The sequence below is a fragment of the Cricetulus griseus genome, chromosome 6 (assembly GCF_003668045.3).
Source record: "Cricetulus griseus strain 17A/GY chromosome 6, alternate assembly CriGri-PICRH-1.0, whole genome shotgun sequence".
Lineage (NCBI taxonomy): Eukaryota > Metazoa > Chordata > Mammalia > Rodentia > Cricetidae > Cricetulus > Cricetulus griseus.
In genome coordinates, this window is record NC_048599.1 from 26,739,241 (window position 1) to 26,762,708 (window position 23,468).

The 23,468-nt window shown below is 46.5% G+C and overlaps 1 protein-coding gene across 2 annotated transcripts in view; it reads right to left on the reverse strand.

The window, feature by feature from the left end:
- Window positions 1–5,792: 5,792 nt before the first annotated feature.
- Pofut1 (protein O-fucosyltransferase 1) overlaps window positions 5,793–23,468 on the reverse strand; it is a gene marked incomplete at its 5' end in the record, with an annotated part of 28,813 nt that continues 11,137 nt past the window's right edge. Inside the window, 3 exon segments of one of the 2 annotated variants that reach the window (XM_035446324.1) lie at window positions 5,793–6,167; window positions 15,251–15,493; window positions 18,012–18,204. In XM_035446324.1, coding sequence (XP_035302215.1) covers window positions 5,916–6,167; window positions 15,251–15,493; window positions 18,012–18,204 — 688 coding nt within the window. 2 annotated transcript variants of the gene reach the window in all.

A 23,468-nucleotide genomic window follows, 5' to 3' on the forward strand; every position in this document is an offset into this window, starting at 1 on the left:
AAGGGTTGGTGAGATGGCTCAGGAGGTAAAGGAGCTTGCTGTCAAATCTGACAGTCTGAGTTCTGTCCCCAGGACCCAAGTGGTGGAAGGAGATGACCAACTCCTGAATTACCCTGGCATACTTGCACGTGATCACACACAAATGTAATTTTAAATGTTAAAAAGAAAAAGACCGCAGGCATTGTGGCATACACACAACTGTAATCCCAGCATTATGGTGGCAAAGTCAAGAGATCTCTGAGGGCTCAAGGCCAGCAAGGGCTGCAAGAGGGCCATCTCAAGACAGGAGTGGGGGTGGTGGGGGTGGCTTTGGAGCCTATCCTGGCACTTGCTCTGGAGAGAGTGCGCCACCAATGCCCCGCTGAGGTTTTTTGTTTGTTTGTTTGTTTTTTTGCAGTGCTTGGGCTCAAATTCAGAGTACTGTATATGCTAAACAAGGGCTCTACCACTGATCCATACATACCCTCAGCCCTAAGGTGGCTCGAACACTACTGGCTAAATTCTTTATAATCACCAGCCTCACCTATGGTATTTAAGTACAGCAGCCCAAAGAGACACAGACCCATTCCTAACTCTCCCAAACTGGAAACAACCATTTCAATGAGTGGATCAATAAACAATCTGATACATCCATACAGAGGTATTCGATTCACCAATGAGGATTAAACTGCTGGGTGTGGTGTTACACACTTTTAATCCTACCACTCAGAAGGCAGAGGCAGGTGGATTTCTGTGAGTTCAAGGCCAGCCAGTGTACACAATAAGGTCCCGCCAAAAAGGGGATGGAGGGAACAAACTCTTAGTCCTCTCAATAGCTTTGATGAATCTCAAAGGCATTCTGAGAAAAGAGGCTTTGGGGTTGCAGTGATGGTTCAGTCGTTTGGAGCATTTGTAGTTCTTATAGAGGACCTCAGTTTGGTCCCCAGCACCTCAGGTGACAACTATCTGAAGCTCCAGTTCCAGAGGGAATCTGATGCCCCCTCCTGGCCTTCAGTGGCACTGCACACAGCACATGGTGCACAGATACACACACAAGGCAAATGTTCATATCTTTGAAAAAAAAAAGTACATTTCAAAGGGTTACTACTGTAGGATGTTGCTTATGTAAAAAGTGAAACCATAATGATGGGTCTGTGTTTGCCAGGTTAGGAGTGGGAGGCCTGTGTCACTAAAAAAGGGAAATCAGAGGGTTTTTTTTTTTTTTTTTCAGTTGACAGAACTACTCTGTATCCTGTTTGTGGTGTTCATTATGCAAACCTGAATATGTGAAAATTCATAGAACTATCTGTACGCACAGCAGAAAAAGAACACGGTGAATTCCACTCTCTGACAAGACACACAAACAGCTAGTAGCAGCCAGCTTCTTAGCTGATCCACAACGATCCTTGCCTCCTTGTACTTGTCACCTGGGGTCTCCTCTCCCATTAACTAGGGCTAGTCTAGGGTTCCAGAAAAATTGGAGAAGGGACACTGTATGACTTCTGAAGCTGGTCACAAAAAGATGTGTCAGTTTTTTCTAGATGTCTAGAGCTGTGCACTTTCTGGAAGCTGGACCACTGTTGCAAACACTTCAGAGTGGCCTTATGGGAAGAAATTATGTTCTCAACCAACTGCCAGTTCCAGCTCACCAGCTGGAGTCCTTGGAGATGGAGCTTGTGGCACTGGCTAAGCCTTCAGGCAACTGTAGCCCCAGCCAGCAACTGACTGTAGTCTCACCCCAAACCCTGGGACAAGCTCTGGAACTCCTGGCCCATGTAAACTGAGATACAATACACGATTCATTTGTTTCCTTCCCTTTCTTTTCTTTTTTAACGACAGAGTTTCACTATGGAGCTCAGTCTTCCCTGAAACTTATAGTCTTCCACACTCTTTCTTACTCATTAAAAATGGAGCAGGGACTTAATTCATTGTGTGTGTGTGTGTGTGTGTGTGTGTGTGTGTGTGTGTGTGTGTGTTGTGTCAGAGAGAGAGAGAGAGAGAGAGAGAGAGAGAGAGAGAGAGAGAGAGAGAGAGAACCTGTATGTGTGTATGTGAAGGACATTTAATTAATTCTCCATTTAATTTTTTGTTGTTGATGCTTTGAAACAGGGTCTCACTATGTAGCCCCGGGTAGCCTAGAACTCTCTATATAGATCAGGCTGCCCTCAAACTCACAGAGATCTGCCTGCTTCTGCATCCCAGGTGTTTAAAGATTGAAGACGTGCACCCTGGTGGACATTCTCTATGTAATTTTTGAGACAGGGTCTCTTCCTGGCGTGCACTGTTTTGCTAGACTGGCTGGTCAGCAAGGGAAGCACTTGTCTTCACAAGTCCAGCACTGGGTTACAGGTGACCACTGCCACACACAGAGCTTCCACATGGGGGCCAGGGACTCCAACACAGGTCCTCAGGCTTGCACAGCAGACACTTTACCACTGGGCCATTTCCTTGGCCCTGTACTTTGTGTAGATGAGAATTCCAAAACAGTTCTAAGTAGTTACTCACTGGTTGGTGGCAAAGATGGGCCTTTGGGTCACAAACCTGGTGTCCTTTCTAAAGGATTATCCAGTCAAACCCTCAATGTCACAGTTGAAGAGACAGTAGTAGCTCAGACTAGACAGAGCCTGTCACCAAGGAGTTCTTTACCTCTCACTATCCCTTCCACCCCACTATTGGCCCCAAGCCTTGGGCCCTCTGAACTCTACTCCCAAAAGTCTAATCCTCTGCAGGCAGGAGGGGTTTTCTCTCCAGGTGACTAAGCTCTCAGGTTCCTGTTTGCTCTCTGACAACAGCTGGGAAAGATGGTCTCACCTTGAGCAAACAGTGGGGGGGGGGAGCACAGGATGGGCTGACAGACTCCCAGCGCTGCTTGAACCCCTACTGAGGCCCTCCAAGACTCACCAGGCATTTCAGGCAGGATGGCTTGATCTCTCTGGCAGCCCTGTGGCCACTGCTCACAGTTGAAGAAATAGCGCCAGACAGGGTGAGCAGCCAAAGCTCTGTCACCACCAAGCCTCTGGAATGCATTGGCTATGGCTACAATTTCAGTTCTCACAGTGACTGGCAGGGCAGAGTGGAGTGATGTCACACAGGCTTCACAGGTTGGGGTGGCATTAGTATGTATAATTAAAGATGTATTTATTATTGCTGTTCTTGTGTATGATGGAGGTGGGGGTTGGCAGCATTGTGTAAAGGCCAAGGACGGCTTCATGGAGTCAGTTCTCTTTGGCCCTTACTTGGGTTACAGGGATTAAACTCGGGTTTCAGGTTTGGGTGGTAAGTGCCTTTCTTTACCTGCTGGGCCATCTTACTGTCCCCATGTATAATTTTTATGTTCCAATACAATTAAATTTTATCTGGCTAAGGAATGGGTCAGTAGGTGAAATTCTTGCTATGCAAATATAAGGACCTGAGGTTGAGATCCTCAGAACCCATGCAAAAAAGCTGAGAAAGGGGCTGGGAGACAGCTCAGCAGGTAAGAGAAAGGGCTGCTCTTGTACAAGACCTGGGTTCAGTTCCTAGCACCCACAACCATCTGTAACTCCAATTCCAGGAAATCCAAAGCCCTCTTATGTCTTCCATAGGCACTAGGCTCGGATGTGATATGCAGTCATACATGTAGGCAAACACTTATACATTAAAGTGATATAATAACAATAACAATAACGTCAGGAAGGACAGAATACACCTGTAATCCTAGCACGGTGCAGGGGCGGCAGAGACAGGAAGGTCCCTGGGCTCATTTGTTAGGAAGTCTGCTTTAGTTGGGCTGTGGTGGTGCATTCCTTTAATCTGAGCCCTCAGGAGGCAGAAGCAGGTGGATCTCTGGTCCACAGAGCGAGTGTCAGGACAGGCTCCAAAGCTACAGAGAAACTCTGTCTCAAAAAACCAAAACAAAAGGAAGTCTACCTTAATTGGTGGGAGGGAGACCCTGTCTTAGATAACAAGGTTGGGAGATGGGGAGATATTTTGGTGGGTACATTTGTGTATAGTGCAAGTCATTAGACCTGACTTGAGATCCCCAGAGTATACCTAAAAGCTGGACACAGCAGCACTTGATGTAATCCCACTATGCCCTATAAGAAACAGAACTGCCTGAAGCTCTTAGGCTAACTGGCTGGCATATACAGTAGTGAACAAAAAGAGACCCTGCCTCAAACAAGGCTTGAGTTCATCCTTTTACATGTTAACACATATGCACACATACACTTATATGTAATAGTCCTTTTTGTCCCACTAGCCAGCTCCCAAATAATGACACAGAGACATATTAATTATGAAAGCTTAGTCTTAGTTTAGGCTTATTCCACTAGCTCTTATAACTTAAATAAATAACTTAATTATTTATCAATCTATGTTCTACCATGTGGCTTTTACCTCTCTCCCATTCTAAGTGTCTGACTCTTCCACATTTGTCTGGCGTCTTTGTCTCTCTTCTTCCCAGAGTCCTCTCTGTGCCTGCAAATCCTGCCTATACCTCCTGCCTAGCTCTTTTATTTAGCTCTTTAGCTCTTTATTAAACCAATCAGAAGGTGCCTTGACAAACATACATCTTCACAATGTAAAAAAAGATTATTCCACAACACTTATATACATCACAAACACATTATACATATATAACACACATTATACATACATAGCACACATATTTATATGCAACACACATACATATACAACACACATACTACACGTATATAACACACATACATTAAATACATAACATATGCGCACAAATCAGGAAGACATTAAGAAAGAATCCCAACATTGATGATCTCTCTCTCTCTCTCTCTCTCTCTCTCTCTCTCTCTCTCTCTCTCTCTCACACACACACACACACACACACACACACACACACACACACACGCAAGCACTCACTCACATGCAAACATACACACACAAACATGCACACACAAATATACCACACATTAATGCAAAAAAATAATTTAATTTAAAACAGGGAATGGTTTGATCCCATGGGTCACCTGGGAAACAGAGGCACAAGGATCTTTAAGGTCAGCCTGGTCTAAATAGCAAGTTTGAGACCAGCTAGGGCTACATAATGAGACTTTTGTCTCAAATTCTTAAAAAAAAAAAAAAAAAAAAACTGTGAATGCAGAGCCGTTGCAGTCCTCTGGGAGGCAGCTCAGCAGAGGGCTGCCTGGAGCAGTAGGAATTGTGGAGCTCTCCCTGAAAGCTTCTTAGGTACCCTCACCAAGGGCAAGCGCCCAGTGCCATTTGCAGGGATTATGTCCTTTTTCCTGTGCTGTAGGGCTGTGGGTGGGGTGGGGTATGCAACCAGAAGAGCAAATTGATGTGTAAACAAGGGGATCTTCTGTTGTTGTTGTTTTTAATTTCATGTATGGGAATTTTGACTGCATGTATGTTTGTGCACCACATCCATGCCCCCTGTCCACAAAGACCAGAAGAGGTGGTTGGATCCCCTAGGAATGAGTTACAAGAGGATGGTAGCAACCATGTGGGTGCTGGGAATCCAACCCAGGTCCTGGGTGCTAGTTAAAAGCCTGCGGTGCCTTTAACTGCTGAGCCATCTCTCCAACCCTATGGAAACACAGAAAGGGTGGTGTAGAGAAAAAGGAAGAGAGGGACATTTGAGTTCTTCTCCCCACTTTCTGTTCACTTCAAAGAAGCTAGTGTACAAGCCTAACAGCCTCAGTAAGCTAGTGCCCACTGGCCTGAAAATAAACCTGCCTTCCTTCCTCCTCTCCTTACCGGGGTTGGTGTAGGGACTGGGGGTGGGGGAGTGCTTGGGGTTGGGAACCGACAGGGTAGGACCATGACCAGGTGACAAAATCTACATTGTGAGATTTAATTCAAATCACTGCTTGGGAACTGATTCATTAAGGATTGGAAGACTTCCTTTGAAATGTTGGCTGCAACAGCAGGCAAGAATGGCAGGTTTCTACTTACAAGACTGATCAGCAGTCCTGAGCTGCAGGCATCACCAGGTAAACAGTGAGGAGAGCAGCAACAGAAGCACTTCCCCAGAAGCCTTTCTCCCCAGGGGAGTGGCTCAGGATACCTGGAGGAGAGCCACTAGGGGTGGTGGCTTGGAAGGACAGTCCAGTATTTCTAAAACTCCAGTTCTGATGAAAATTGGACACGTTGGGCCATTTGGTTCCTTTAGATTTTCTGGGCTGGATGTTTTCACTCCTCTGGGTTTTCACATGCTATGGGGAGAAGGCACTGAACTTAGATCTGGATGTGCTGATTTTCACCCTAGAGGTGTATAGACTTGGCTGGTATAGCCTGGGAAGCTTCACATGAACCTTGGTTCAATCACTGGCTAATGCTCAACTCAAGTAAGTCACAGCCTGTGTCTGTAAGGAAAGGATGTGTTCGGCAGACTCCCATCCTTAAAGTCAAGTTCAAAAGCATTAAGACAACATTTATATTGTCAGCCCTGATTTGCTTTGTTTTGCTTTTCAAGTTTTTGAGATTATGTAGCCCAGCCGACCTGGAAATCATTATGCAGGCCAGGCTGGGCTTGGCTTTCAGCAATCGGCTGGCCTCTGCCTCCCTAGTGCATCACCACACCCAGCTTCTTGTTTTTGTTGTTTGGTGTGTATGGTGCATGCCTGCTTTGAGTATGGCTGTGTGAGCAGGCTAGAGGACATGCTACACCTGCCTCTATCAACCACCCTCATCGCCTCAGGATAGGGTACCTCAATCAAACTGAAGTTCACCAGAGCTGCTGGACTGGCTGACCACTGAGCTCCCAGGATCCATCTGCCTCTTTCCCCTAATACAGGGTTAAAGGCATAAATGGCCATGTCTGACGTTTTCTTTGGGTGCTGGGGATTTGAACTCAGGTCCTCACGCTTGCACAGCAAGTTCCTTTGTACCCTGAGCCACTTTCTTAGCTTATTGTTTTACATTTAAATTTTTTTTTTCTGTTTTTGAGAAAAGGTCTCATGTAGCCCTGGCTGTCATGGAACCAGATAGGTAAATCAGGCTGGCCTCAAATTCACAGACTGGTCTGCCTCCGGGGTACTGGGATTAAAGGCATGTGATATAACACTCTACAAATTGAATTTATGTATTTATTTTTTAAACTTTATTATATTTTACTTATTCAGTGTGTATGTGTGTGTGTTTGCATGTGCATAGCATACATACTGAGGTCAGAGAACAACTTTAAAGAGTTGATTCTCTTCTACCATGTGGGTCCCTGGGACCAAACTCAGGTCTTCAGGTTTGGCAGCAAGTGCCTTTACCCACTGAGTCATCTCACTGGTCCTTGAATTTGTTTTCCACACAGAAAAAAATTAAAAATTGTACATACTAACACCACCCCAAACTGTGAAGCCTGTGTGACATCACTCCACTCTGCCCTGCTGGTCACTGTAAGAAATGAAATTGTAGCCATAGCCAATGCATCCCAGAGGCTTGGTGATGACAGAGCATTGCTACTCCATAAGGCTGCTCACCCTGTCTGGCGCTATTTCTTCAACTGTGAGCAGTGGCCACAGGGCTACTAGAGAGAACACGCCATCCTGCCTGAAATGCCTGGCGTGTCTTGGAGGAGTTCAAGCAGTGCTGGGAGTCTGTCAGCCCATCTGGGCACTGCCTTCCAGAAGTGTCCTGTGCTTCTCCCCCCCTCCCCAATTTGCTCAAGGTGAGACCATCTTTCCCAGCTCTTGTCAGAGAGCAAACAGGAACATGAGAACTTAGTCACCCAGGGAGAAAGCCCCTTCTGCCTGCAGAAGATTAGGCTTCTAGGGCCTATGATGTGAGTGGACTCAGTGCCTCGTCCTTAAGGACTCCACAGAAAGGATACCCACTTACTGCCTTAGTGCCAGAATTTGGAGCTGAAATACAGGAGAGAACAGCCTACCTGAGCTCAACCTCCTAGTGTGGCTTGGAACCTTGGGCGGGGGGCAGGGAGGCTCTTCTTTTCCTCCTTCCTCACTGTTACAGCAGACCCTGTTGGCCCTTCTCTGGGCACCATTGCTGAGTGTGAGACAGCTCACACCTGTAATCCCAGCACTTGTGAGGCAGAGGAGGACTGGGATTTCATCAGACCCTGGCTACATCAAGAGTTCAAGGCCAGACTGGGCAATAGAAGACCCTCCCACAGAGAACATGATTCTCCCATAGAGAATCAATGAAAGTCTAGCTGGTAAAATGCTGACAATTGTTAATACTGTGAGCTCAGCTTATTTATTTTTATCTTTTGAGACAGGGTTTCTCTATAGCTTTGGAGCCTGTCCTGGAACTCTCTGTAGACTAGGCTGTTCTTGAACTCCCAGAGATCTGCCTGACTTTGCCTTCCCAGTGCTGGGATTAAAGGCAGAGCTCAGTTTATTAAATTCACAATTTTTATGCATAGTTGAACTTTCTTGTGATACAGTCTTGTATTGAACAAACTCACTCACTTCTGGGAATTTTCATATTTTTTTTTTTTTTGAGTTTCTCTGTGTAGCCCTGCCTGTTGTGGAAATTGCTTACAGTCCAGGTTGGCTTTAAACTCCAAACTCAGATCGACCTACTCTGCCTCCTAGTGCTGTGACTAAAGGAGTGAGCCACCACTGCCTGGCTCATAATTTGTATCTTAAAGAAAAAGCTTCACATAGCCATTTTCAAATCACAATAGTCAAAACTGGGAACACATTTAAGGTCTCATAGTAGGTGAATCACAAACTATGGAGCATCCCTCAGTGGAAGTTTACATGATTAAAAGCGTTTATTCAGATATGTGTGAACAGTGAAAACATGATGTATGATTAAGTAAAAACCCAAGACATTAAACAGTATATACTACACTGTAATGTAGACTGGTGTCTTTAAAAAAATTGAATTACCAAAACAACTTGATATACTCAGAATGCGGTTTCTCCTCCCACCTCAAGCACAATGGGCTGGCTGCTCACCCAAGCCAGTACCAGTCTCTGCTTTAACCCCTCCTCCCACCCATCTCCTCATAAACACAGCCAGATCTTCCTCTTCTGTCCAAAACCCATGAGGAGGCCCTGTGGTCCCACACAAAGTCAAGTCTCTGGGATGCCACCTTTCTGCCTGTCCACAGCTGTTCCTGCAGTCTCGATGATCGATCCCTTGCTACAGCCCTCTCCAGCCTCTGGGTCTTGGCAGGTGCCATACTTGCTGCTGGGAGTGTGCGGCCTCCTTGGCTGAGAATGTTCTCCTTTTATTAAAATGGCTTCCTTGTCACGCACCCTCGGCTTTTCTTCACAGCACTTCCCTTCCACAGTACAAATGCTTTGCCTCCTTCCTTTCTGAGCAATCCCGATCCTTTGAACTTTCTCTGCCGCATCCTCCCTTCCTTGCACACAGTAGGTGATCAGTAAACTTCCTGAATGAAATCAGGGACCTATCCAGAGGCTGGAAGCTACTAGAGGGCTTCCTGTTTGTCTCTTCCTCCTAGAGGTGGCAGCAGAAGCCAACAGCAGGTATGCAGCAGCAGCATGGTGGCCCACAACGGCCACATAGGGGACTTGGTCTCTTTCATGTTTATAACGTGCACTAGCTGACTTGAAACTTACCACCTGTCAGATAACACTGACAGGGGAGAAACTGGGACAAAGAGTACAGTGCTTGCCACAGGCAAGAGTCCCAGTACCCACTCCCAGGAACACTGTGCCACTAGGATGGTCTGCACAGCCACCCACCAAGGCACCAGCCTCTCAAGGTCCATGTGCAAGGCAAGATTTAGATCCACCCAATCAAGGCTCTCAGGCTCTGGGTAATGAGAACTGCAGCCTCAGAAGCACTTCACCACACTGACAGGCAGTGCACTGGCTGGAAGGGCAAAGGCTGTTTCCAAGCTGGGGCTTCCCAACTTCTATGCACTAATGGAGGCTTGGCAAGCAGACCTTGGGGAATAACTACAGGCATAGGCTTCGAGAAGGACCTTACAGACAACAGTCTTCAGAGCACCCTGCTTGCCCAGACAGCCTGACCAGCCCAGTTATGGTGCTGGTGTCCTAAGACCGTCACCCGCTGTGCAAGCACTAGCCTGTGGCAGAGCACAACACAACATGACTGATAACTCCAGCCTGTAGTGTTCATCACAGAGGAGCCCAGGGATGAGCCTGGCAGTGGGGATGAGTCCCTGAAAAGCGGCCAAGGCCCACCTTCTCCTTGGCTTTGTCTGTATTTATAAGGTCACTTTAGGTATCTGTGCTAAGGGATTCCACTGATTTTTAAAAACAAGGGGGAGTTTTCAAGTAGTCATGGCTTTGCATCAAAACTATAGAGATCAGTTGAGTGTCCTGGCACACACCTATAATCTCAGCACTGAAGGAGGTAGAAGCAGGAGGACCAGGAGTTCAAGGCCAGCCTCGGCTATGAGATCATCTTAACCTCACTGCTTCTTCCCTCCCTAACTCCCAAGCCGAGAAACCCTATAAAAAAAATCTTCCTCTTTATAAAGTAACTGCTTGAGAGAGAGAGAGAGAGAGAGTTCAGCACTGCAGGCTGCTCAGAGCAGGGCAAGCCGCAGGCCAGAGGTGGGCTGCTCTGTATGTGTGTGTTCTCTGGAAGCACATGGGACATGGAAGCCTGTGCCTGGGATGGCATGTCTACCTTCTTCTTCTAGGAAGTCCCTGGGACTGTCCTCCATCTTTGGCAGGAGACAAGAGGAGCTTGCAGTCCCAGGAGCACCCTTAGCTGCCATGCCTGGCTGGGGGCTCCAGGTGTGATCAAAATTCATCCCGTGGCTGAGAGGGTCTATCCATGCCAAAGAAGGAAGACTGCCTCCCATGGAGGTCCCGCTCCCGCTTCACGAAGGCAGTGAATGAGGAGACGCAGTTGCCAATGAAGTGGTCAGCCTGGCCAAGGATGTACAGGTCGACCTGGGCCACCTCAGGTTTCAGGCTCACCACCTTCACCTGCAGGGAAGAAGGTAAGAGCATGAGCAGGTCCTCAGGCAGGGGAAGCTGAGCCAAGGCCAATGGGCTACAGGCTAGCTCAATTGGTAGAGTGTGAGACTCTTCCTCTCAGGATCAGTGTTTGTGCCCCACGTTGGGTTCCAGATGAAGTGTTAATCTCATCAATAAAAATTAATCTCATCAATAAAAATCTGGAGTCAGATATCAGGGTAAAAACTGAAAGATCAGAGAAGCAGAGCAGCAGCCACCAGAGACTTCTTACCTCTCTTAATTATCCAACCAAAAAGGGCTGAGATCTTCTTCCTGTCCTGCCTTCTCACTTCCTGTCTCTTGTCTATAGTCCTCCAAACCTCTATGGTTAACTAGTGGCTAGCTCTGCCCTCTGACTCCAAGCAAGCTTTATTTGTCAGAACATAAACAAAATATCACACAACACCTCTCTTGACTGAAGTTTCAGACAAAGGGAGGATTGGAGAGGATGAAGATGTGGGCTGGTGAGCCCTGTCTCCCAGCCCAGTTCGCTGAGCACCGTTCTTGCTGGTGCCTACCCTACAGTGCCCTCACAACTCATTAAAGCTGCCCAGGCTTGGAGGTGTACTCACGTGTGCAGTACTACACAAGGCCCTGGGCTCTATGCCCAGCATCAAATAAACCTCCCAAGAAACCCCTCAAGCCAGCTCATGCACTGCCTGCTTGGCAAAGAGCACCTTGTCTTGCTGACAAGATGCCCTCCTCTTTCAAGCAGCATTCCCAGGTTCAATGTTCTGTCCAATTTATCCACTCCTGAGACCTTTGCAAAGGTAAGTCATTGGCCTCTTTCCTGTCTCTTACTGCCTCATCTGATCTGGTCACTACAGAACTGCCATAAGAAACTTCTGAGATACCCATCTCCCTGTCCTCACGCTATCCAAGCTCCATACTCTTTACAGGTGCCCTGGGCCTTCCAGATAAGGGTGGCAAGTCATCAATGCACTGATAAGGCCTGCTTAGGCTGGCTCTCCAATCACCCACTGTCCTTAGGGCGACAGCCACCATCTGACTAGCTCGCTCCCTTTTTGCTTCTCCTTAGGACCTTTACAAATACTGCTCTGCTACGGAGTACCCTGGCTAGTTTTATGTCAATTTGAAATAGTCAGAGTCACCAGAGCAGAGGGAGCCTTGGTTGAGAAAATGCCTCCATAAGACTAGGCTGTAAGCAAGCTGTAGACTATTTTCTTCATTAGTGATTGATGTGAGAAGGCTCCCATTCTGGGTGGTGCCAATCCTGGGCTGGTGCCCTGGGTTCTAATAAGAAAGCAGGCTAGCCAGGTGGTGGTGGCACACAACTTTAATCCCAGCACTTGGGAGGCAAACGTGGGTGGATCTCTTTGAATTCAAGGCCTGGCCTACAGAACTAGTTCCAGGAGAACCGGGGCTATACAAAGGAACCCTGTCTCAAAAAACAAAATCTAAAAAACAACAAGAACAAAAAAAAAAAAAAAAAAAATCAGGTTGAGCAAGCCAGTAGGCAGCACCCCTCCATGGCCTCTGTATCAGCTCCTGCGTCCAGGTTTCTCCCCTGTGCTGGGGTCCTAGCTTCACTTCCTTTAATGATGAACAGTGATGTGGAAGCTCAAGCCAAATATCCCTTCCCCAACTTACTTTTGGCCATGGTGTTTTATCACGTCACTTGTAACCATAACTAAGACATGGGGTAAACCTGGATAATTCTGATAACCCTTTACTTCTCAAATCATGTGGCACACCTCTAAGGAAGCCCTTCCTTCCCCAGGCCCACCAGGCTGCAACCCTGTGCTCTACTCTTAGAGCACCCCTCCTCTCCCCCCCCCCCATCTGTAGCTCTCACTCCTCAGTGGCACTTTAACACCCTGTCCTGCTGGACCTGAGCTGGACCTTTGCTGTTCTGCTTAGTCTCAACAGACACTGGTTGAACAAACCTTATCCTCACTACTGTTTGCAGACCCACAAAGTCTTCCCAGTCTAGGCTGTGGCCCTGAAGGCAGCACCACATGACATTAATTTGGGTTCCTAATTTAAAGGTATAAGGCATCACTCAGAACAAAGCAGGGGACCAGGGGAGGTTGCTCTGTCAGAAAAATGTTTGCAAGCAAAAAGACAGGAGTTTGATCTCCAGAATGTATATTTAGAAATCACGGCTGCCACTCATTTTTAGTCCCAGCACCCAGGAGGCAGAGGCAGGTGGATCTCCTTGAGTTCAAAACCAGACACAGCTACACAGTGAGACTCAGTTTTTTGTTTTTTTAAGAAAGTAAGCTAGTTTAGTGTTGTGTGCTTAAAATTCCCAGCACTGGGAAAAGAGACTGAACTTGCTGGACTGCCAGCCTGGTCTACTTGGAAAGCTTCAGGCCAGTGAGAGAGCTTGCCTCACAACAAAAGGTAAATGGTACCTGACACCCGCACACAAATTTGCACATGTGTGGACATGTACACAAATGTCACACATCAAAAAGGGGAGGAGGAGCATAGACTCTGAGCCCATGGAAAATGGGGCTGAATGGGGGTGGGGCAATGAGCCCACAGAAATGAGGCTGAGGGGTGGGGGTGGGGCAAGAGCACCAGCACAGGAACAGGAAGTAGGAAATACCAAGAGGCTTACGGCCTACAAATGCATCAGCCCTAAAGCTCATGAAAACTCCCTGGGACTCTCCATGCTTCAGCTTTGTGCAGGTGAGGGGTGAGCAAAGGTGCCTGAAAGTGTTCTGCCGTTGCACTAAGGTTTCTGACATCATGAGCCTTGCTGCCTGGGTTGTAGTAAGGACACTATCTCGGCCAAAACCCCCCAAACAATCCCACCCATTCCCTGAACTTACCCTCGCCGTCACTCCAGGCACAACTGGCTCTGAGACCTCTTAGGTAAACTCTGCCCCTTTTCAGCAGCTCTCCTCAACTACAGCATGCAGGGTGGAGTGAGAAGACTTGAGGTCTCTCAGCTGAGTTTCTATTGAGGCATGGGCAGGGCAGACCAGAAGGCACTGGCCCCACACTTCCTCGTTGGTTGGGGCATCTTTTTTTTAGGGGGTGGAGCAAGTGAAAGGACAGAAAGGCGCCCAATGACATAGGGCTGGTAGCTCCCAATGTCTGACTCCCCCTTGATTTTACACATTCATATTAATAAAGTAAATATTCTCCTCTTATCTGTTTTCATATGCTGGAGGTCTTGGTCAGACTTGAAAACACTTTTGCATAAGTCCTTGACAACCTCTAAACTATTCTTGGTCACACATTTTTTAAAAATCATCTTTCTATCATCTTCCTTTTAGGCCTGCCCAGTGGGAGGTTGTCAGTCACTCTGGTGTCCTGAGTGCTCTCTAGTCACTCAGCCACCACACAGAGGCACACTCACTTATCACCCTGGTACTGGAAACACCCGCCAAGCAAATTCTGCTGTTGGGCAGCACTTCCTGAAACAGTCACTACACACGAGATCTTCCCCTTCATTCATTTCTGGTGCTAACTAGAGCAACTTACTGAATGTTATTTTACAGATCCTGACAAATGCTGTCGAAGACAGGTGCGATCTGGTCCTACTCTATTATGAAGAAACAAAGAGAGCTCAGGGAACTTTTGCAAGGCTGCACAATGAATAGAAGACAAGTCTCCAGTGTATATTCCTTTCTTTTTATTTCAAGACAAGGTTTCTCTGTGTAGCCTTGGCTGTTCTGGAACTCACTCTGTAGACCAGGCTGGTTTTGAACTCACAAAGTTCTGCCTGCCTCTGCCTCCCGAGTGCTGGGATTAGAGGTGTGCACCACCACCACCTGGCCAGAGCATATTTCTTAAGCCAGGTGTGATGGTGCAGGCCTGTAACCCAGCACTTGGAAGTGGAGGCAAGAAAATCAGGAGTTCAAGGTCATCGTCAGCCACATATTACATTTTTTGCCAGTCTAGATTACATGAGACCTGATCCTGCCTCAAGAATAAAATTAAACCAAAACAGAGTATATGTTCTTAACTTCTCAGCAATTATGAATCCCTTCTCAGAGTCCACTGTGTCTTTATTCAACAAAACATCTGTACCGTGTGTCAGGCACTGTCCTAGACACCATGATGGTGACAGCCTCCAGAGGTCAGACACCACGATAAACCTCAAAGAACACAAGAGTGGGTCAACACTGGTCTTGAATGGTCTAGAAAGCACCTCAAGGAAAGAAAGGGCCATGGGAGGCTCCAGGAGGCATGCATGAGCTTCTGGAGTGGAATGGAAACTGGAGAGAACTCAAGGATGTTTGAGTTGTAGATGGAAGGAAGGTTAGGAATCACAGAGGAGTGTGTAGCCAGCAAAGGGCTGGTGTGGGGAGCATGAGGCAGGCATTAGAGCTGAGGGACTAGCAGACCCTTGTTTCTATTCCCTCCCCGCTCTACTCCCTCCAGGCCAGGCATACCTTCTCTTTGAAGAGCTGCTGGATCTCTGGCACATAGCTCTCAGAGTCTGTAGCAATGTAGATTGACCTGGCATTCAGTGCCCTCACCCACAGCTTCACAGCCCGCTGGATTTCATTAAGGTCAGGGAGGCACATGGTCATGGTGAGGGGGGTCGCTGTGCTTCGGCTGTAGCCCACACACTGAGGGGAAGCCATGAAGTGTGACCCTGCAGTTCCGTCCTTCAGCATGGCACAGGCATTCTTCTACAGGGAGGGGTTGGCAGAGAAAAGTTAAGAGAAGCAGCTGTCTTGGACCTCAGCACAGGAATGGGTAAGTGGGTAAGGACTACACAGGAGGAGGAACCTAGTGCTTACACACACACACACACACAGAGAGACACACACACACAGAGTAAGTGGGTAAGGACTACACAGGAGGAACCTAGTGCTTACACACACACACACACACACACACACACACACACACACACACACACACAGAGTAAGTGGGTAAGGACTACACTGGAGAAGGAACCTAGTGCTTGCACACACACACACACACACAGAGACACACACACAGAGTAAGTGGGTAAGGACTACACAGGAGGAACCTAGTGCTTACACACACACGCACACACACACAGAGTAAGTGGGTAAGGATTACACAGGAGGAGGAACTAGTGCTTACACACACAGACACACACACACACACACAGAGTAAGTGGGTAAGGACTACACAGGAGGAGGAACCTAGTGCTTGTACACACACACACACAGACACACAGACACACAGACACACACACACAGAGTAAGTGGGTAAGGACTACACAGGAGGAGGAACCTAGTGCTTGCACACACACGCACGCACGCACGCACGCACGCACGCTGAGCCTAGGACTTTGTGCATGCTAAGCACTATGTTCTACCCCCTAACAGACACCCTAACAGACATATATTAATAGCATCTGTAATCTCAGCACTTGGGAGATTGATGGGGCAGGATCAAGAAGTTAAGGCAAACCTGGGCTACACAGAATCTTAGAGTGGGGATATACCAAAATAACACTGGTTATTTCTGAGTGGGGTGTGAAAAGCATTTTCTGTTCTCATTGTTATCTGGGACTTCAGTGGAGCTCAGCACTGCCGATAAGGAGGCTTATCTGATTCCTGATGAGGTGGGACTTCTGATCACTCCCATGAGGCTCATGTTTGCTATGGTTCCAGGGAGATAGGCTTTATCTGGCTAAGGTGGGTCCAGGCTATTTCTGGCTGGTTATGAGTTTTTCTCATACACTTGACTTTTATCGAGCTCTTTCTTATCCTCTAACGAGATGACTACAGGGTTTTTCTTCTTGGATATCAGAACAATGAATTTAATTCCTGGGATAGACTTTCTTGTTAATATTTTACTTTGGATCTATGCTCCCATGTTTACCAATTAAGAAGTTTTATCTAAATTTGGTTATTAGTTTAGGTTAGCTTAATTTAAAAAAAAAAAAGCCCCCCCCCCACACAAGTTTTTTAGTAGTACTGGGATGGAACTCAGGGCTTTGTGCATGCTAGACAAATGCTCTACCACTAAGTTACATCCCCAGTCTTGAGCATCTTTTATCTTCTATGTTCCAGGAAGGCACAGATGGTACCTCACAGACTACTCACAGAATATCCTAAGCCCAATCCTTGGATCCTTTTCCTTACAGAGGGGACAGGGAGAGTCTAGAGGCTAACTGTGAGATTACTTCATCAATTACTATTAATCATGTGTGTGGTGATGGGAATAAGACTCTGGCCTTGCCTCTATGAGGCAAACGCTCTACCACTCAGCCACACTCCCAGTTCTACTAATGAACGTAACCTAATTTTTGTTTCAGAACCTTTCACTCTTCAATTATGTGCATCTCCTAACATATCTACATATCTCCCTAGGTATATGAAAGACACTGTCTGTATAGATATGATGTTTTGAATAAATGGTAATCTGATGAGGTTTTAACACATTCACAGACTCCAAATTCTGGGAGGATAAAAATACCCTAACTTCTGAGGAGACCTATCTGGTTGCCACAGTCCACTCACACTCTCTGTTTCTTTCCTTCCTTCCTTTCTGTTTCTTTCCAAAACAGGGTTTTCCTGTGTGGCCCTGGCTATCAATGGCTTCAAATTCAGAGATCTGCCTGCCTCTGCCTCTGGGATTAAAGATGTGCACCACCATCACCAGGGTCCACAGTTCATGTTTTCTTTTCTTTTCTTTTCTTTTTTTTTTTTTTTGGAGGGGGTGAGGGGGTGGGGTGGTGGTGGTAGTGGGGGGTGGGGTAGTGGTGGTGGTGGTGGTGGTGGAGGTGGTGGTTCTCTGTGTAGCCCTGGATGTCCTGGAACTCCCAGAGATCTGCCTGGCTCTGCCCCCCTGAGTGTTGGGATTAAGTGCGTGCACCACCCCCACAGCCACACTTCATTTTCACCAGCAATCTAGTGGCTAACTGAAGTGAGGCAGAGGATTCCTAGGCCAACAGCCTCTCTCTAGCTTTCTGCCTAGTTTGGGATTTGACTTAATGCCTCAGTTTACCCATCTGCAAACACAAGGGTACAAACAGCAGCTCTTAAATGCTAGCTTTCCAGCAGGTACTCTAGATCCATACTTCTGACATGTGCTGTAGTAGTAAGATCATGAGATATAATCCAGACTTGGTAGAGTTACTGCTCCAGGCTGAGACTTTCCACCAATCACTACAGGCCTGGGCTCTGCTTAGGCAAATGTCAGCCAGAGAGAGGAAGAGGAAGTTACCCAGTCGGAGCCAATGCGCAGATGAATGCCCACATAGGGCCGGATGAGGTGGGTGCTGATCTGGGCCTCTCCGGTCTTCACCATCTCATCTGACCACACCATGTACTTCTGTAGTGCCCTGTGTTCCTCTAGGACAGGGAACTGGGCTGGGGCCCCTGGCAGTGCAAGCACCGGATGTTCCTCTGGAGGAAATCTAGGCATAAGATGGACAAGGGGAAGTCAGACAGTATGCACAGACAACCCTGCTGGCTACCCCCACGGGAAAAAGGATGGCATTGCACCATGCCCCAGAGACCCTGTGGGGAGGCCCCTATAACATGCAAGAGGCGCAAAGGTTGTGAAATCTCAACGGGCTGATAAGAAACCTTGGTGGAGACAGCAGGCACAATATGCAATACTGTTCCTGCTGCACAGAATTTACAACCTTCTTTGCTTGTTTAACAATTAAAAATTTACAGTAGAGCATTCCAACATTTTATATATCATGCTGGCTTCCAATCTGTGGTGTGGTAATTCATTCCAGGGTGGGGTGTCTGGACCAAGCCTTGCCCTTTTACCCACACGGCGGGACTGAGACATGAAGCTGCTTACACAGACAATGTTGGTTCCTCTCGTAAGGACTGTGCACACGGGATTAGGCCAGTCTCTTAGCACTTAGCAAATACTTACTGATTGTCTGTGTCAGGCCCAGGAAGATGAGACCAGCATGATGCCTACCCTTATGTGGTATACCAAAGGTCTGCAGATAAACTCAGCACACCCTCACAAGAATCTTCCCCACCACACAAAATCCTTTCTGCAGTTTTTCCGCATCTTCTCTTCTGCTAGGCCAGGCTCCATTCCCAGTGCTTTCCGTGTGCCTCAACCACTGCTTGAAGCATGTGAGGGCTCGGTAAACCAAAGAGTAGTAAACCTGTTGTTTCCTTTTCAGTTCAACCCAGACCCAGTTCAGCAACATAAAGCACTTTGCTGCCCATGAACTGGCAATGCACTTTCTGACTCCAGACTTCTGCATCTGTCCCCACCTGAAACATCTTCCCCAACTGCTAAAATTCCTTCTAGACATTACAACCAAGTGCAGCTACTCTGGAAATGTTTGCAGTTAATTTCTCATGAAATTAGACATGCAATTATAATATGACCCAGTGATGGCACTTCCGGGCATTTATCCAAGGAAATGAAAGCTTGTATTCACACACAAACATGTACACTAATGCTCACAGCAGCTTTAATTCCAACTGTCCTAAACTGGAAACAATTCAGATAGAAATAATAGACATCCACTCCATGAATAGCACAGTCAGTGCCATAAAAAGCATGGGTTATCAGCACAAGCTATGAATCTTAAGAGAATTATTCTAAGTGAAAAAAAGTCAATCTCAGCAGGACACAAACCATGACTCCATTTACATACTTTTGAAAGGGCAAAGGGAGAAAAGGCCAATGGCTGCTGGAGTTAGGGAAGGTGTGAGTTTAGGAAGGCAGGTATAGTAAGAAGCTTGCAATATAAAGATATTTACATTGAAAGAACCACTCAGTATCTTAACTGTGGTACTGGATATATAAATCTACACTATACATATAGGACTAACATATACATACACACAGTTGTATGTAAGTTTAAAAAAAGACGATTTGAACAAACAGGATTATATCATTGTCAAGATCCTGGCTAGAATACTAAGTCAAGGGTGTATGATGAGATCTCTCTAAACTGTTTATCACAACTGCATGTGGATATACAATCACCTAAAAAATTTTTTTAAATAAAAATTATGAAAGGGCTGGCAAAATGACCCATGGGATAAAGGCGCCTACCAAGCAAGCCATATGACCTGAGTTAAATTTCCAGGTCCACAGGAAAAAAGGATAGAACTGACTCTAATAAGTTGTCCTCTGTGTGCTGCCCTTCCAAATCAATGCAATGAAAGTAACACACACACACACACACACACACACACACACACACACACACACACACACACACCTTCATGGAATATTGTAACCCCTAAAAAAATAGTGCCCATGCCCATGGCCTACAGACACTAATAGTGTATTTTGTTTCTGAGTTTAAAACATACGCAACTAGGGCTGGTGAGATGGCTCAGAGGGTAAAGGCATTTGCTACCAAACCTGACGACTTCAGCTGATTCCCTGGAATCCACACTGAATCCATGAGAGAACCAACTTCTGTTAGCTGTACACACACACACACACACACACGCACGCACGCACGCACGCACGCACGCACGCACACACGCACGCGCACGCGCGCACACTCCAAAGTAAATTTTACTTCACCACCTCTTTCCCTTCTTTTTTCTCCCTCCCTGAAGATGTTTTCATGTATGAGTCTATCCATGCCTTAACTTCCTTGTCTATATAACAGAAAATAGTCCTACCCCATAACACCATTAAAAAACACAGCTACACATTTAAAGTATACAACATGAAGTTTTGTATGGAATGATCAATACAGTCATGCTAACTAATATACCCATGTATTGGGATATTGAGAGGATTGAGTGGATTAATATATGCAAAACCTTTAGAGCAGTACTTGGCCCAAAGAAAGGTCTTAAAAATTCTGGGCATCATCATCATGTTACATATAACCTAGTTCAACTTTTAAAAGATTTAACTTTATGTTTGGTGATTGGACCATGTTGATCATAGAGATCACAGGATCATGATGACAGCTCTTGACAGTTTCCAGTTTGCATGAGTAAATCCTGTTAGCCAGCGAGGCTGTTTCATCCTCCACTCACACCACAGAACTGGAACGCACCTGCCGCCCATTCTTCACACTGACCCAAAAACATTGTTCAGCAAATGCCTTCCAAGCCTCCAGATGGGTCAGCACTCACAGGCCTCAGCTCCTTGTCCTCTGCATGCTGACAGGCTCAACAGCCATCATTTCTGCTGCCAGAACTGGAAAGCACCGAGGACCGTGGCCATAGCAGTCTCTTTACCATGATTTCCCCAGACACTGGTCAGAGGCCTATGCTGTGAAAGAAGCAATCAAGTATCCCTCCACAGCCTGACTCTGTATGATGTTTGGCTGGCTGGACTCTGTAAGTTTCTGTTTATGCGTGTATATACACGGCAATAATGTACTGAGTCACATTATGTGAGAAGCAATTGCTTTACTTGCATATTAATTCATTTAATTCCCACAAAAGCCTTGTGAGGGAAGCATGCCTACTACTATGTTACTGATAAAGAAACTAGACACAAAGAGGCTGAATGGCATGCAAAGCCACAGAGTGGAACTGGTGAAGCAGCATTTACTTTCAGGGAGTCCGCTTCACTGTTTCTTTGTTTTATAGTTAAAGATGTACCTGTATGTATATGTATCTGAATATGCATACCATGTTATGCATGTACCTGTGGCAGACAGGAGGTGCCAGATCTCCTGAAACTAGAGTTAGACAGGCAGTTGTGAGCTGCCTGATATGGGGGCTGGGAACTGAACCTGGGTCCTCTGCAAGAGCAGCAAGTGCTTTTGTTGTTGTCGTTTTTTGTTTTTCAAGACAGGGATTTTCGTATAGCCCTGGCTGTCCTGGAACTCACTCTGTAGACCAGGCTGGCCTTGAACTCAGAGATCCGTGTCTCTGGCTCCCAAGTGCTGAGATTAAAGGCGTCCAACCCCACTGCCCAGCAATTTTTTTTTTTTTTTTTTTTTTAAAGACAGCCTCCCTATGTAGCTCTGGTTGTCCTGGAACTTATTATGTAGTCTAGACTAGTTTTGAGCTCACAGAGATCCTTCTGCCCCTGCCTTCTCAGTGCTAGGAGGCATCATGCCTGGTTCAGCCAGTGCTCTTAACCAGTCCTACTAGCTGCATTCTCGACTCCTAAATCTTACTTTCATCTTCCTACCCAGCCAGAGAGCACCTCCTCATAGGGGAATGAGGCTTACTTCTCTGAGCGGCAGCTCCTAGCACAGGCAGCAGGTGCCATAAATATTTTTAGAATTGAATGTGGAGGATCAGGGGCCTTATAAAAATACCAGGACATTCGGATAGTGGTGGGTAAAGGAGGAAGAAACTAATATTGCTTGAGCACCCTACTATGGGCTAGGCCCTAGACTAAGCTCTTTTCAGACATCACCTCAGGGACCTCTGAAAGGAAAGAAGTTTTCTGATTTGATGGGCAGTGAGTCACTAGGATAAATTGGGATTTATGCCCTTCCTGCTCTCTTGGGAAGAGCTTGGAACTGATCCATGGTGAATTCTAGTTTTGGAATGTCTATCCCTGTGCCCTGGACCTGGGCCAGCAGAAAGCCGTCCCAGTAGGACCACATCAGCTGTGATTCAACAGGCAACAAGAGGTCAAGATTCAGCTGCTCACTTTCCCTCAGTGACATTTGAGAGAACTGATTAGAAAGAGCCGGAGGGATGTCTTGTTTGCAAAGAAAACCTGACTATTCCACCAGCCAACCCGACCATTCATTCTAGGTCAGTCTTAGCCTGGCCCCTATTCCAGAGGAAGGCTGGCTTCCTACTGCTGAACCTGGTAAACTTCAGGTGTACGTCATCATCAAACCCTGGCTACTGAGGTCCTCTAGGCTCAGTACATATTTATGGAACCAGTAGTTGATGCCAGGCTGAGTATAGAGGACACAGAGACACAAACAAAACAGAGTCTTGCTTTTAAAGTCCAGGCCATGAAGGATACTTTCCCTCTTGCTCTTTGCATGGGAGCTCTGGGTTAGCCTTCAGGTCTTCATAGATTCAACCATGTAGACCCTGCCAATCACACATGACCTCTGTTTCCTCTCAGAGAGGCTGCAGCCTGGGAGAATGACCAGCAATGTACTACAGTTTGGATATGAAATCTTTCAAAGCCTCATGTGTTGAAGTCTTGGCCCCCAATGCAGCACTGCCCAGAGGTGACTAGAGCATGAGATCTCCAACCTTATCAATAGATTAATTTACCAATGGACTCACAGTTGAATGCAATATTAGTTAGGAGGTGTGGTTTAGCTGGAGAAAGTAGGATCCCAAGGGAATGCCCTTAAAGGTATTGTCTTGTCTCCTTGGCTCTCTGCTTCCTGTTCACTGCATAAGCTGATTTGTTCCATCACATGCTCCCAGCCATAATGCTGTGTGTGCTTAAGCCCAGAAGTAGCAGAACCAACTGACAATGGACTGAAGCCCTTGAAACCATGAGCCAAAATAACCTTTCCTTTTTAAAGTCTATTTTCTCAGGTATTTTGTCACAGGACAGAAAGCTGCCACCATATAACAGACACCTGCTCTTTATACATGAAGATAATTTCTTTTATTTATTTATTTATTTATTTATTTATTTATTTTTGTTTTTGTTTTTCGAGACAGGGTTTCTCTGTGGCTTTGGAGACTACCCTGGAACTAGCTCTTGTAGACCAGGCTGGTCTCCAACTCACAGAGATCCACCTGCCTCTGCCTCCTGAGTGCTGGGATTAAAGGCGTGCGC